The sequence below is a fragment of the Hyperolius riggenbachi genome, chromosome 1 (genome assembly GCF_040937935.1).
Source record: "Hyperolius riggenbachi isolate aHypRig1 chromosome 1, aHypRig1.pri, whole genome shotgun sequence".
Taxonomy (NCBI): domain Eukaryota; kingdom Metazoa; phylum Chordata; class Amphibia; order Anura; family Hyperoliidae; genus Hyperolius; species Hyperolius riggenbachi.
The window spans coordinates 546,007,021-546,022,057 of NC_090646.1; the positions used below are offsets into that span (position 1 = coordinate 546,007,021).

At 43.6% G+C, this 15,037-nt stretch overlaps 1 protein-coding gene across 5 annotated transcripts in view; it reads left to right on the forward strand.

Moving 5' to 3' along the window:
- Positions 1–15,037, forward strand: part of SEMA6A (semaphorin 6A) — a 321,282-nt gene that overhangs the window by 130,018 nt on the left and 176,227 nt on the right. For all 5 annotated transcript variants that reach the window (XM_068247141.1, XM_068247149.1, XM_068247126.1 and 2 more), the window contains exons 5-7: positions 2,722–2,784; positions 3,555–3,656; positions 10,121–10,211. In XM_068247141.1, coding sequence (XP_068103242.1) covers positions 2,722–2,784; positions 3,555–3,656; positions 10,121–10,211 — 256 coding nt within the window. The remainder of the gene's footprint in view (positions 1–2,721; positions 2,785–3,554; positions 3,657–10,120; positions 10,212–15,037) is intronic.

Genomic DNA, 15,037 nt, shown 5'->3' on the forward strand with positions numbered 1-15,037 from the left:
AGCATGTAATATACAGCGTTCCTGCCAGCATGTAGTGCAGCATGTAGTGTACTGTACTACCACCAGCATGTAGTGCAGCATGTAGTGTACTGTACTACCACCAGTATGTAGTGCAGCATGTAGTGTACTGTACTACCACCAGCATGTAGTGCAGCATGTAGTGTACTGTACTACCACCAGTATGTAGTGCAGCATGTAGTGTACTGTACTACCACCAGTATGTAGTGCAGCATGTAGTGTACTGTACTACCACCAGTATGTAGTGCAGCATGTAGTGTACTGTACTTCCATCAGTATGTAGTGCAGCATGTAATATACAGCGCTACCACCATTATTTAGTGCAGCATGTAGTATACTGTACTACCACCATTATTTAGTGCAGCATGTAGTATACTGTACTACCACCAGTATTTAGTGCAGCATGTAGTGTACTGTACTACCACCAGTATGTAGTGCAGCATGTAGTGTACTGTACTACCACCAGTATGTAGTGCAGCATGTAATATACAGCACTACCACCATTATTTAGTGCAAAATGTAGTATACAGCGCTCCTGCCAGTATGTAGTGCAGCGTGTAGTGTACTGTACTACCGTCAGTATGTAGTGCAGCATGTAATATACAGCGTTCCTGCCAGTATGTAGTGCAGCATGTAATATACAGCGCTACCACCAGTATGTAGTGCAGCATGTAGTGTACTGTACTACCACCAGTATGTAGTGCAGTATGTAGTGTACTGTACTACCACCAGTATGTAGTGTACTGTACTACCACCAGTATGTAGTGCAGTATGTAGTATACAGCGGTCCTGCCAGTATGTAGTGCAGCATGTAGTGTACTGTACTACCACCAGTATGTAATGCAGCATGTAGTGTACTGTACTACCACTAGTATGTAGTGCAGCATGTAGTTTACAGCGTTCCTGCCAGTATGTAGTGCAGCATGTAATATACAGCGCTCCTGCCAGTATGTAGTGCAGCATGTAGTGTACTGTACTACCACCAGTATGTAGTGCAGCATGTAGTATACAGCGCTCCTGCCAGTATGTAGTGCAGCATGTAGTGTACTGTACTACCACCAGTATGTAGTGCAGCATGTAGTATACAGTGTTCCTTTTAGTATGTAGTGCAGCACATTGTATACAGTGTTGCTACCAGTATGAAGTGCAGAAATCCACTTCATGATCACTCTCTGATGTCTTTTGTTCAGAATAGTAATAATCACAGAGTGGGGCTTAGCATTCTAATTATTGTGACAAGACGTCGGTGTTAGCCACCACCATCCATTGTGTTTTGGTAACTTTAAAGTCACAGGTATGATGCACCAGATGATTTGATGGCAGAACTAATCGGAAGAATGGGCTGTGAGGGGTTTAGATTAGATCCAGCACTATCCAAGCCCCAGCTTTTAGTCTAATAACTTTCAAGGGAACAACATCTGCGCCTCCTCCTTGAACCAATTTGTGCTAAATATAGAGGAGGACTTACAGGCATTGCGTTCTGTGCTAGTTAGAAAACCCATACTGCTTCTTGAATATGCATAGGTTCCTTACTCTTAGCTATGATATATAATGGAGCTCACATCAAAGAGACAGGAATCCTGCTTTAGAATGCTGAGCATCTTTCTTCAACTTTGTACTTTGCTCAGTGTTATTATGCTGATGGCGTGGAATTGTACCCAGGGATTTCTATATGGCCTGCTGGAACTGCACGCCTCATTAGCATACTCTTATGCCTGTGGTGCACCAGAGAAGAACTAAAGCACTAATAAGCCTATCCCTTGATACAGGCAGCAACGATGTATGTCATGTCTGTGCCTCTATCGGAATGCCGCTTCTCTTTGAGCTTGACGTTCGCAGAGCTTACATCTGCGGTCCTCTGTTATGAATGACACACCAATGCAGAACAGAAAATACATTTCATCCAACCACAAAAGAGTATAGAGACAGCTAAACAGGCATTTTGTGGCTTCCGTACAGGTGGGCACTCAGGAACTGTCACAGCCTTATACATCTGTATTGCCCGAGTGACCATGCATCTGTCATAGAGGACAAGTCAGGCATTTGTACCACTTTCCTACCCTGGTCATTTTCACAGTTCAGCTCGGCTCTGATTACTTTGCCAATAACTTTATCAATAATTATCGCAACTAAATGATCTGTGTATATTTTTTTTTTTCCAGGACAAATTAGACTTTTTGTGGCTGATTTGTTTTTAGGAATTTATTTTCTATGCAACTTAAAAGGAAAATAAGGAAAAAAGTGAAATACACAATTTATCCACTTTTATACATTATAGCTGTAATGTAAGCAGGTCTATTGTACATTACACCCACACATTGTATTTGTCTATCACTCCTGTTTAAAATTTTATTTAGTTCATTTGTATTCATAATGTATTATTAACCGATTGTATACCCTTTTTACTTGTTGCATCTGTCTGCTCTTGGAATGTTTATTTTACATTTGTTTACTCCTTAGCCCTGCCATTGAATTTCCTGGGGGAGGAGAGGGTTTTGCTGTCATTCATTTTCAACTGTATAGCCTTTGTATCATAGGATACCTTAAAGAGATGAAAATGAATCGTAAGAGAGGCATATGCTTCAGCTAAACCTGTGTCCTGCAGCTTGTTTCACCAAATTCAACCCTGACATTCCACAAGAAAAATTCAAAGATATCACAGCCTGAGGAGCACTAATTGATTTTCTTCTCTCCTAATTGCAGAAATTGACATGGAAATCCAAGCAGCTTGATGTAGACACCTGCAGAATGAAGGGAAAGCATAAGGTAAGCAGTTTCCATTTCTTCTGCTGACACCGAAGGTTACCCTTTAGCTTCTTGTCTGTGGTCTGAACCGCATGTGTGCTACGGATCACCACGCACGCTGCTCCAGTAGTAATTACTTTTTCAATTAAGCCCGTGATTTTAAATTGCTGAACAGTTGCTTGTTTACTCATAAATACCATGCTAAGATGAATTTTGCACAAGATTTTTGGGAATGGTGAACATGTGTACTGCCGAAGGCTGCAGTGCTGTGTTTTGTTTTACCCCTGTGTCTAGCTTTTATTAAAGAAACACCTTGTTACCCTTTCTTTTATTCTCTAAACTTATGATTAATGAAGAAGCTACTAAATACTTTTATCTTGCTGAAAAGACAGCCCTGACTTAGCTGCACATGAAAAAATGAATCCTCAAAGCGGCTGAGGTTAAGGTTGCCAGAGCTTCAGTGTCTCTTTATTTTCCAAGCATGGCTGAGCTGCACTGTTTTTGTGAGGGCACAGGGGCTGTGTGCCACTCAACCTCTCTCTTAAAGGCCTATGAGATGAGTGGTGCAGGGAGCAGTGGGCGGTGTTTGGACGGTGTGACTCCTGTAGCGCCTGTTACTTAAAAGCTTTGTCGGGGACAGGAGGCGGGGCACACCTACAAACCAGCTGTCATTCATTGCCGTTATTAATGGTGAGATGGTAGAAAACTAATGTAATGCCTGTAGATAATGTAGTGAGTTCTTTATTACTGTCTGCAAATACCTTCACGCATTTTTCTTGTCTTTCCTGCAGGATGAATGCCACAATTTTATTAAAGTTCTATTAAGAAGGGATGAAGAAACGTTGTTTGTATGCGGGACAAATGCTTTCAATCCTGCTTGTAGAAACTATAAGGTATGTTTTTAGCTGGTTTTTGTTTTTTTGCATGAATTTATCAAGCTCCAGTGTTAACAAATACATGTTGCAATTTGAGAGGATTACAGCTACGATAACTGCAAAGATTTTCCTCTCCTTGGGTCCATGCACTAAACTTTTTATTTACTGGTGATAGTGACCCTTGTTATTACCCTGTTTAAATAGCGGTTTGCTTTCAGTATAAAGAAAATTGCTCCAAGCTGTGTAAACATACACATTTTAACTAAGGCACTGAGAACTGAAACTGCTATTAGTGCAATTCTGTAAGACAACAACCTACTTATTCAGATGGATGTTCCAGCCAGTTACTGTCTACTTTCCTAAATCCAGTATGAGGAAGATTCAAATTGGCTGCCATATGTTCTTATTATTGGATTTAATTCACAAAATGTATCTCATATGAGTTATCTCTCATCCGGTTTTAAATGTATTTATAAAATAACTTTTCAGGACTTCTGAAGGCTAATTAAAACAACATAAAAGAAATTCTCTCAACATTTTATGCACTAGGCCAGTGATGGCTAAGCCTTGGCAATCCAGCTGTGGTGGAACTACAAGTCCCATGAAGCATTGCAATACTCTGACAGCTCTAAGCAGAACTTGGGGAGGCAGAGGCATGATGGGTTTTGCAGTTTTGTCACAGCTGGAGTGCCAAGTTTAGCCATCACTGAATTAGGCCCATAGTTTCCTTAAAGGGAATCTGAGAGGTATATGGAGACTGCTATATGTATTTCCTTTTTATACACTGCCAGTTACATGGTGTTCCTGCTGATCTTTCTTGCATTCGTAGTATTTGGATAACACACCCGAAACAAACCTCTTCGGTCAGAGCACCTGATCTGCATGCTTGTTTAGGGTCTATAGCTAAAAGTATTAGAGACACAGGGTGAGCAGGACAGACATGGAATTTGCACTGTTTAAAAGGTAATTAAACCTCCAGCTTCAGCCTCCATATTCCTCTTACTTCAGGTTCCCTTTAAGACCGGTATGTCGAACTGGTTCTACGAGGGCCGAGATCCTCACACATTTTTTTATACAGCTCAAATAAATTGCTGGGTCTGAATCAGAAAATGTGTGGTCCATCAGGTAGAACACATTCCTTTCTCAGTCCATTTTAAACACTGGCATGGGTCTGGCCCTCCAGGCCTGGAGTTCGACACATGTGCTTTAAGACATACATGTACATAGGGCATCAGGAAAAAATGGCCACGAGGTAATAATCCTGTGAGTATGAAGATTTCCATAGACTTTCCCTGTCCTTGACGACATCACGCGATACATGTGAATGGCCCCAACAGAACTCACTGCAGTGCTCTAGCAGCTAGGGAGTGGTTTTCCCCCATGCTTGCTTCCTGTTAATTTGTGCTTGCACGAGGGTATTCTCACGTTTGGGCGAAAATGCACTTTTATGCCTTCAATGCAGATGCTTAAACCACATCATGGGCAAAGGCTTTGCTCATGCCTGTTTGTGTCCCAACACATAGGGTTAAGACTCGACACACTATCGAGCTTGTGGGTAACCATAGGTACCAGCCGCATGTCCAGAAGAGATAAGTGAATGTGACAGCGCCGATGTGCGAATCGTTTTACCAGCTAATATCAGGTTGTACCTTTAGCCAAGTTTCCTGTCATCAGGCCTTGTAGATAAATTATATGGCAGCACAACTGGCTTTGCTATCTCTCTTTCCCTGTTTCTCACTGCTGCAGGCCTAGAGAAGTAAAACAACCTCCCACACCTAAGGGCCTGTCTATTCCACTGATAAACGTCCATAGCCGTGGGGGCCTGCCCTCGCTGTTTACCTCCTGTAGCTCTCTCCCTTCCTTCTCTGAATGCATATTACAGCATTTAGATTCAAAGCTGGAGCTGAAGCCTGTTTATTTTTATCATACTGAAGTGAATAAACAAAATGCTTTATTTTAAATGAATGCTTTCTCGCTGTTTTCTAATGAAAGGAGTGGGAGTCTGTTAAATACGCATCACTCGACGTTTGTTTCCTGCTATATTCAGTCACAAATTATTGGATTGTACAAACCTCCATATTGTCACAATGCTTTTTATTTGTTGAGTACTTGAGCTGTACAGATAAAAACGGGTCCCTGTGTAGAGGATCATGAGGGATGCTGGTAGCAGGAGAGCGGGCTTATTTCTTTCTAATTCCTTTCATCTGTCTTTGCTGGTAGGCAGTGGCGATGAGATTGGAAAGTCACATTTTCCTGCTCTCCTCCACCTCCACCATTCTCTGATTGTAGCTGTGAGGAGACTGCAGCTGGCTCCCCAGTATCCGTGCCAAGCACTGACTACCCTTACCCGCCTTGCCACCGCTTCCTTCTCGTGTGTTACAATTAAATTCAAATAAGTCGCCTCTGCTCTTTTGCTCTGTCCTTGTCTTTGGGGTTTTTTTTCTACTCTTCCTTGGCAGCATAACTTACTGAATACAAACGATCCATCTCATCCTTTCCCACAGATGTTTCCTTATAATAATCGCCTGCCTCTGCAGATATCATCACCTGCTGCCCATGTCATTTGAACCACAAGTGGGACGAGCAGGGGGAACTCACAACAGTTAACATGGACACCTGTGTTCCTCCTGTCTGTTCTGCTAGCTTTGCAGATGGCATTCCATCAACCTTTGACACGCAGAACAGATGACGGAGCCGCTTTCCTGGGCTGCAAAGTAAAAACGCAGATGGGCATAATAGGTGGAATAGAACTAGCTTATTTTCTCTTTGCTGACAATTCCAGCTCTAGCCTAATTGTGCTGCCCACAAAAGTAATTGCTTTCTGAGTGGACAGTGAAGATTCATGACAGGAAAGAAATGACAGGTCCTCGGCTAGGCGATGAAAGCATCATAACATATGAGTTAAAGCATTAATTGCCGCCTAGTATGGCAAGCAAGGTTATTCCTCATGAGCCATACACAGTTTTTGATTTATGTCAGGTGTACCAATCTTCAGAATTTATCTGCGAGACAGATTATATTCAGGTTTACCAAATGGCAAAGAAATTATGGATGGTTTGCGGAAGTTCCTGTCACTGGATGCTCCTTTCCAAGTCCTGTTTGGTCAGACTTTGTGCGGTTACCTGTAGTTCCTCTCTATTGGAGTAAATTTTTGAATGTAGTCTCACGTAAGGATATGGTGGTGGACATGTTTATTTCCTTTTAAAGCAAAGTCCTCTAAAGATAGAGTAAGTAAGATAATTACCTCTTGATCCCAGAGCCTTCCTGGTCGTCTCTCTGTGTACTCATACCCCCGCTGTCCCCTGTTCAAATTTGCCATCTGGAAGTCCTCCGAAAGTTTTCGGAAGCACTCATGTCCCTGAATGCTTCTGAAGATTAGCACATTCATACTGCGCTTACTTGGGTATGCGTATTTGACCACTCAGCTGAATAACTGTTACGGGGAACAATGGTGGACCGAGGTCACGGAGAGAGGATCGGGAAGGCTATATTGGATTCGGAGCCTTCCCTGTACACAAGTGAGTAGATAACTTTTATTTTTTTTTTTTTTTTATTTTTTTTTTAATCCGTTGTGACTGAATCACACATCTGAAACAAGTATGCAGCAAATCCAGTCAGACTTCAGAAATAAATGTCAGCCTCCAATACTCACTCGCTTCAAGTTCCCTTTAACTCCCTTAACTGCCACAGATTGTGACAATTGATATTTGATAGATTCTGTCATTGTTATCAAATCTGCCTTTTGCTTCATGATACAATTTCCAGTAATTTACGACGTGTCTGATCTGCCTGCTCCCAATCTGGATTGATTTTTTGCGGTAGTGATCTGAAAATTGATCCAGTTATTGAGAGAGCAGATTAGACATGTCTGTATTATTGGTTTGCCTTGTTAATCTGATGGGAAATTGTCTGGTGTGTACCTTGCATTAGGAATTGTGAAATGTCCAATACATTTTGATGAATGGCCAAATTGATCCAACTATGATTGGGTATGGCAGAACATTTTCAGTGCTCAAGAGTGGAGCGTTTGTTTTGTACAACATGAAGTGCAAAACCATTCAAAAGCAAGTACCGTATATACTCGCAAGCAAGCCGAATTTTTGACCCCCCAAAAGTGGGCCAAAAGTTGGGGGGTCAGCTTGCTTGCGAGTCATGTCCCCCCGGCCGCCGCCGCTGCTATTACCTTACCGGCGACCTCTAATATTCCCCTCTCCGTCTCTCCGTGCAGGCATGTAAATAATTTGCAGCAGCTCGCCCTACGGCGGCTGCTGTGTGATGACGGAGGAAGCGTAGAGAGAGCGGTTCCCATAGTAACGGCGATACAAATCGCCGCTACAGGAAGCCGCTCTCCATGCTTCCTCCGTCATCACACAGCAGCCGCTGTAGGGCGAGCTGCTGCGAACTATTTACATGCCTGCACGGAGAGACGGAGAGTGGAATATTAGAGGCCGCCGGTAAGGTAATAGCAGCAGCGGTGGTGGTGGCGGCGCCGGGGGGGGCAGGAAACTAACTACCTACCTACCAACACTGAGCACTATACTGGGGCACTACGCTAGCTATACTGGGGCACTACGCTAGCTATACTGGGCACTATACTACCTATACTGAGCACTATGCTAGCTATACTGGGGCACTATACAGGCTATACTGAGCACTATACTAGCTATACTGGGCACTATACTAGCTATACTGGACACTTTACTAGCTATACTGGACACTTTACTGGCTATACTGAGCACTTTACTAGCTATACTGAGCACTATACTAGCTATACTGGGCACTATACTAGCTATACTGAGCACTATACTAGCTATACTGAGCACTATACTAGCTATACTGAGCACGATACTAGCTATACTGGGGCATTTTACTAGCTATACTGGGCACTTTACTAGCTATACTGAGCACTACCTACCTATACTGGGCACTATACTAGCTGTACTGGGCACTATACTAGCTATACTGAAGCACTACCTACCCATACTGGGCACTATACTAGCTATACTGGGACACACTGGGGGGATCACGTGGCCAGCATTTCCTACCCCCGGCTTATATGAGGGTCAATCATTTTTTCCTGGTTTTTCGGGTAAAAGTGGGGGGGGGGTCGGCTTATATGCGGGTCGGCTTGCTTGCGAGTATATACGGTAGTCTTTTGAAAAATCCAATGTTCCTGTGCAATTTCACTCTACTCTTCTGAGCAATTCAAGCAACTGGTCAGTGGTATTGCTGGAGTAACTATATTGCTTGGAGATTAATCAGTGTAGTGTTTCCTTTTGTTACTGACTACACTTTGGCCTACCTTTTTGTGATTATTACAGGAAACGTAAACTGAGATGTTCATGCAGGCTGCAATTTTTTTAGTATAATTTTTTTTTTTTTAATGCCAGCTGCTTGGCTGTCATGCTGACCTTTTGGCCTCAGCAGTGTGTCAGTCATGGCCCTGGAACAAAAATATAGCCAGTGATGTGGGTTATTGTGGCGCATGGGTGGCCCTCATGTGACTTCCACCCAGGCTAGTGACCTACATCAGCCAGTGTTTAGCTGCTACCTGGAACTTCTCCAAGTTTGTTCTTCTGAACAGAGAAGACTTTATTACTACTTTGTGTGTTGAGTGTGTGCCAGTCACCACAGACCACATAGGCAGATACAGCTCAGAATGAAATCCCATAAACTGATGCAGTATCGGCAGAAAGCAAGGGGAAGAGGCGTTTTCGTGAAAGGGATGTAAGGGAGACTCTCTGAATTGGTGGTTTACATTAAATGAAGTTTTTATATACATTGGAAGTTGAAAAAAATATACGCCATAGGGGATTATCAAAAGTAGCCATGATTTTTATCAACATTTTATAACAAATATATAGTGATGCAGATGTAAAAGGATTTTCTTATAAGGGTTTAAATGTAGGCAAAGATGGCAGAAGAATTCATACAGAAAGAGCTGGATTTATACTTTTTGGCTCCTAGGCCAACTTACTTGCTCCCCTCACCCATGTGTTGCTCCCCTTTTGCAGCTTCCTCTTCCATGTCCAGCTCCTTCCTTGGGCTGCAGACGCCCTAGGCCTGGGCCTGTGAGACCTACCTACAAATCTGGCACTGCACACAGGACTCCATTATGTACTTGTATACCCAATAAGTAGGCAGGCTGCTTTTTGGTAACACCCGAATCCATGGATAATCTTATATCCCGGTGATCCTGCCAGAGCCACAGTTCTCAAGGGCTGAAGCTGTAAATTTAAAATCTGAGATTGCAGCATGATGTTCTGGCTGATGTGTGAGAAGCACATTGCATTCATACTGGGAATACTGCCTTATAGCATCCAGTCATATATCTGACTTCATCTTCTAACTTATAATGTTGAAACAGTTTGATTCTTATGAGTTGGTAGAGGCAACACGTTCTTTCCCTTCATTTCCTGCTCTCGCACTCTATTAGTTAATGCAGTGCTACCTATTCATGTCATCTTTGTTTTCTTTTTCAGATGGATACACTTGATTTAATTGATGAAGAAATAAGTGGGATGGCTAGATGTCCGTACGATTCCAAGCATCCCAATGTTGCACTCTTTGCAGGTATGAGTTGCATTTTATATTGTTCTATTCCAGATCTTATACAGTTCATTACATGATGGCTATCATACCCTAGCAATGGATGCTTCATGCTTCAAGAGGAAACGGAAAAGTACACATTCGTGACACATTCTATAGTTTAGCCTGTGCTAAACCTTACTGCTCATTGTAAGGGCCTATTTCCCTAAGCCCGAATCTGGACCAAATCTCCAGCGTTTCCCCATGTACGAGAGAGGCGAGGAAACGCTGCTTACCTCTGCAGTTTCACTGCCTGCGGTGCAAATCTAAACGGCATGCTGATTATTTCTGTAGCAAGCAGGTGAATCGCTATAGCCATGCATGGTACAGCTTAGCAATTCAGGCTGTGGCTACGCAGCAGAATGGGAGCCACAGCTGATGCCTTGGCTATTAATTATTATTATTGATTTAAAAAATGCCAACATATTCCGTGGCGCTGTACAAAGTAAGAAATAAACATGGGGTACATAATACAGACAATGGTGTACACCAATATACAAGATACATAATTAGTGACAAAATACAAAAATGATACAGAATACAGAATTGGTAATGACAGTGATATAAAAGTAACATAAATAAAATGTATAATGATTTCCAAGACACAAAAGGGGGAGAGAGCCCTGCCCTTGGGAGCTTACAATCTAAAGATAATTAGGGAGAAGCAATCCTTTCACTGCCTTGTACCAACTGATTTTGAATAGAGTTGATAAAGTTTAAATCAACAAAGAGACACTGAAGCGAAAAAAATACATTATGATATAATGAATTGTTTTTGTAATACGGATAATTGCAAGAACATTAGTGCTTTTAGTAACATTAGTGTAATTTGTAAACAGACAATATTACTTGTGTACAAAAGCAAATTTGATAACTACCGTATATGGGTAAAAAAAGTAGGAAAACACATTTTTATTGAACATTATGTCAGCGTTTTATCCCACTTTAAGAGATAAATGTGCTTTGCAAATGTTGTTGCTGTAGTATGTAGGGCGGTGAAGTCTGAGTTGAGCTGGAGTCTGAGCAACTTTGGGTACTTGCAGTCGGAGTCGGTAGTTTCGATAAACCGAGGAGTCGGGTGATTTTTTTTTTTTTTTTAAATTTTCAGCCACAGCCTTTGTAAAAATTAGACGATGGAGCAATTTTTGGTACCTTAAATCTGAGCCAGATTCTTCAGTTTATGAAACAACCGAGTCTTATGATAGTAGTATGTTAGCTCGCATTTTTAGATTGGGGTGCACCTGAAAGAAAATGAGGCATTTCAACTGGTCTGTTTCTTTTTTTTTTTTTTTCCCTAACCATTTCAGCCGCCGGGACGTGATCATCACATCCAGGCGGCTGCTCTACTGCAGTGGCGCGATCGCGCCGCCGTGCCATTCCCCAGTAGCCCTGAGATCAGTGAACGGCAACATGGTTCCCGTTCACAGATCTAAGTCCGCAGCATAAAAACTGACGGTCTCTTATCAGAGGCTGCAGTTTTTCAGAAAAAGAAGTTCCCCGTCCTCCTTGTGCTTCCGTGAAGCGAGACGCACAAAGGAAAAAAAAACTCAAGGTGGCCATCTTGTTGCCAAATAGTAAAACTACATCTACATACATTTTTGAAGGCAATTTACACACATTTATAACATTAAAAATTAACTGTTTATTTCCCAACACCCAAAAATTACCCAAATCAAATTTTTAATGGAAAAAAAAAATACAAGTAAAAAAAAAAAAAAAGTTACCTAAGGATCTGAACCTTTTAAATATGCATGTGAAGGGGATAAACTATAAACATTTTTTAAATTATAAGCTTGTAAATAGTGATGGACGCAAAACTGAAAAAATGCACCTTTATTTCCAAATAAAATATTTGTGCCATATATTGTGATAGAGGATAGGGACAAAATGTAAATGGTGTAGTAACAGAGACAAACCGGCAAATAAAATACATAGGTTTTAATTATGGTAGCATGTATTATTAAAGCTATAATGGCCGAAAACTGAGAAATGATGATTTTTTTTTTTCCATTTTTTTGTTAATATTCCTGGTAAAATGTACCGTATTTCGCGCCGTATAAGACGCTCCGGAATATAAGACGCACCCAGGTTTAGAGGGCAAGAAACAGGGAAAAAAAGTATAAACTAAACCTGGTGCGTCCATATTTCAGGAGCATCTTGTACATGTCCTCCCCCAAATGGTGTCCTCCTGTGTACCTCATGTGTCCTTATCTCCCCCTGTCTACCCCAAGTGTCCTCTGGTCTCCTACCCTGTGTCCTGTGGACTCCCCCCTGTGCCCTCTGGTCTCTCCCCTTTGTCCTGTGATGTTCCCCCTGTGTCCTCTGGTCTGCCCCCCTGTGCCCTCTGGTCTGCCCCTCTGTGTCCTCTGGTCCCCTCTGTTCCTTGTGGTCTGCCCCCCGGTGCCCTCTGGTCTACACCCTCTGTGTCCTCTGGTCCCCCTGTGCCCTCTGGTCTGCCCCCTCTGTGTCCTCTGGTCCCCCCTGTGCTCTCTGGTCTGCCCCCTCTGTGCCCTCTGGTCCCCTGTGCCCTGTGGTATGCCCCCTCTGTGTCCTCTGGTCCCCCCTGTGCCCTCTGGTCTGCCCCCTCTGGTCCCCCCTGTGCCCTCTGGTCTGTGCCCTCTGGTCTGCACCCTCTGGTCCCCCTGTGCCCTCTGGTCTGCCCCCTCTGTGTCCTCTGGTCCCCTGTGCCCTCTAGTATGCCCCCTCTGGTCCCCCCTGTGCCCTCTGGTCTGCCCCCTCTGTGCCCTCTGGTCTGCCCCGTGTCCTCTGGTATGCCCCCTCTGGTCCCCCCTGTGCCCTCTGGTCTGCTCCCCGTGTCCTATGGTATGCCCCCTCTGTGTCCTCTGGTCTGCCCCCTCTGTGCCTTGTCGCCCCCTCCATGTTTCCCATGTGCCTGACTCCCCGCTATGTGTTTATCCTACCACGCGCTTACATGTCTAAGCCCCCGCTTACATCGCCGGGTCCCCCCTGTGTATGCAGCGGCAGCGGGCAGTAGCTTACCTCCTCCATCTTGCCCGCGGCGATTGAAGACATCCGGCTGCTGTGGGCGGCTTCCTCTAGTGCCGGCTTGTAATGACGCGTCATCGCGTCATTACAAGCCGGCACTAGAGGAAGCCGCCCACAGGAGCCGGATGTCTTCAATCGCCGCGGGCAAGATGGAGGAGGTAAGCTACTGCCCGCTGCCGCTGCATACACAGGGGGGACCCGGCGATGTAAGCGGGGGCTTAGACATGTAAGCTGGGGGCGGATGGAGGATAGACACATAGCGGGGAGCCAGGCACAGGGGGAAATAGGCAGGGAATCCCCGACATAGCGGCGGTTCGTATCGGCGGGCGTTCGGAAGTCGGGGATTCCCTGCCTTTGCCGTATAAGACGCAGGGACTTTTTCACCCCATTTTTTGGGGAGAAAAAGTGCGTCTTATACGGCGAAAAGTACGGTATTTATAAAAAAAATAATTCTTAGCAAAATGTACCACCCAAAGAAAGCCTAATTAGTGGCGGAAAAAAACTAGATCAATAAATTGTGATAAGTAGTGATAAAGTTATTAGCGAATGAATGGGAGGTGAAAATTGCTCTGATACTTAAAGGAAAAATCCCCGCTGGCTGAAATGGTTAAATGACATATCACAACTCATGATGCCATTCAGGGATACAGAAAGCAAACAACCCTCCAAACTGTCTAATTTTATTTTAGATGTACAGTTCTAGTTTATTTACATGAACTTGTCTTTAGCCTGAACCTCTCTGTAAGCCTACACCTCTCCAGCAGCACAATATTCTGCATTATCAGGTCTATGGAATTTGATCAGTGTCAGCACATCCCAAAAAGGCCTAGCAGTTCTTCATTAAGACCTGCCAGCTCTGAAGCACTCAGTTAGCTTTGTCTCAGCAGAGTACATCTCAGCAGGCAGCCAGTACAAAGAGACTGAGCGGAATGTTGATATAATCATTAGCAACTGTTTACTTACATATTACCTCCCGTAACTCATTATTGCTTTGCAGCATATGTTGTTTCTACCAAGTAGTGTATTAAAAAGAAGGGGGGTAAGATCATCAACAGTCTTATTTTTAATGAGTGCCATGCATAGCAGCACTTTAATGTTTTCCTATTGAAATTGTGTCCTCTGCAAATGGCTAATGGAAGCTTTCTGCCATTTGGATGAAATTTCTGATTACACCTTGACACGCTTTTCCGAGACAGTATGAAACTTTCATTGTTAAGATGAAATGTCATATGTGATTGGAAATATTACTTTAATAGATCAGAAAGGTCAGTGTATTCATCTCACAATGTCTTCCTTCCGAAGGTCAGCTTAGTTGCCTAATTTCACTGATTTGTTTTTAGCATGCTTGATTGTGTGAAAAGAAGCATTTTAATTTCAGTGAAAGGCATATTGCAGTCACCTCCAGCTCAGAGCAGCGTCCATCTCTTATTCTAGTCTGCCCACATACCGCTAGATTTTAGGCCCGTTTCCACTCTCGCGGAAACGGCCGCGAATCCGCAGAGTTTCCCCGCAGGCAAATCGCGCGGGGAAACTCTGCCATAGGGGACAACGGCGCCGCCGGCCGAATCGCTTGCAGTAGCGATTCGGCCGGAAACCCCCACAGAATTCGCGGCGGAGGCTGCGATTCCCATAGCCGTGCATGGCACGGCTGATGGGAATCGCCTGCGATCCCGCCCACCCGCTCAGTGCCGGCGTGCGTCTACGAGGCGCACGCCGCACTAGTGGAAACGAGCCCTTAGATTAGATATGTCCTATGTTGTATTTTGTAATGATGAGCAAAACATTCTAATATTACTGCCCACAAA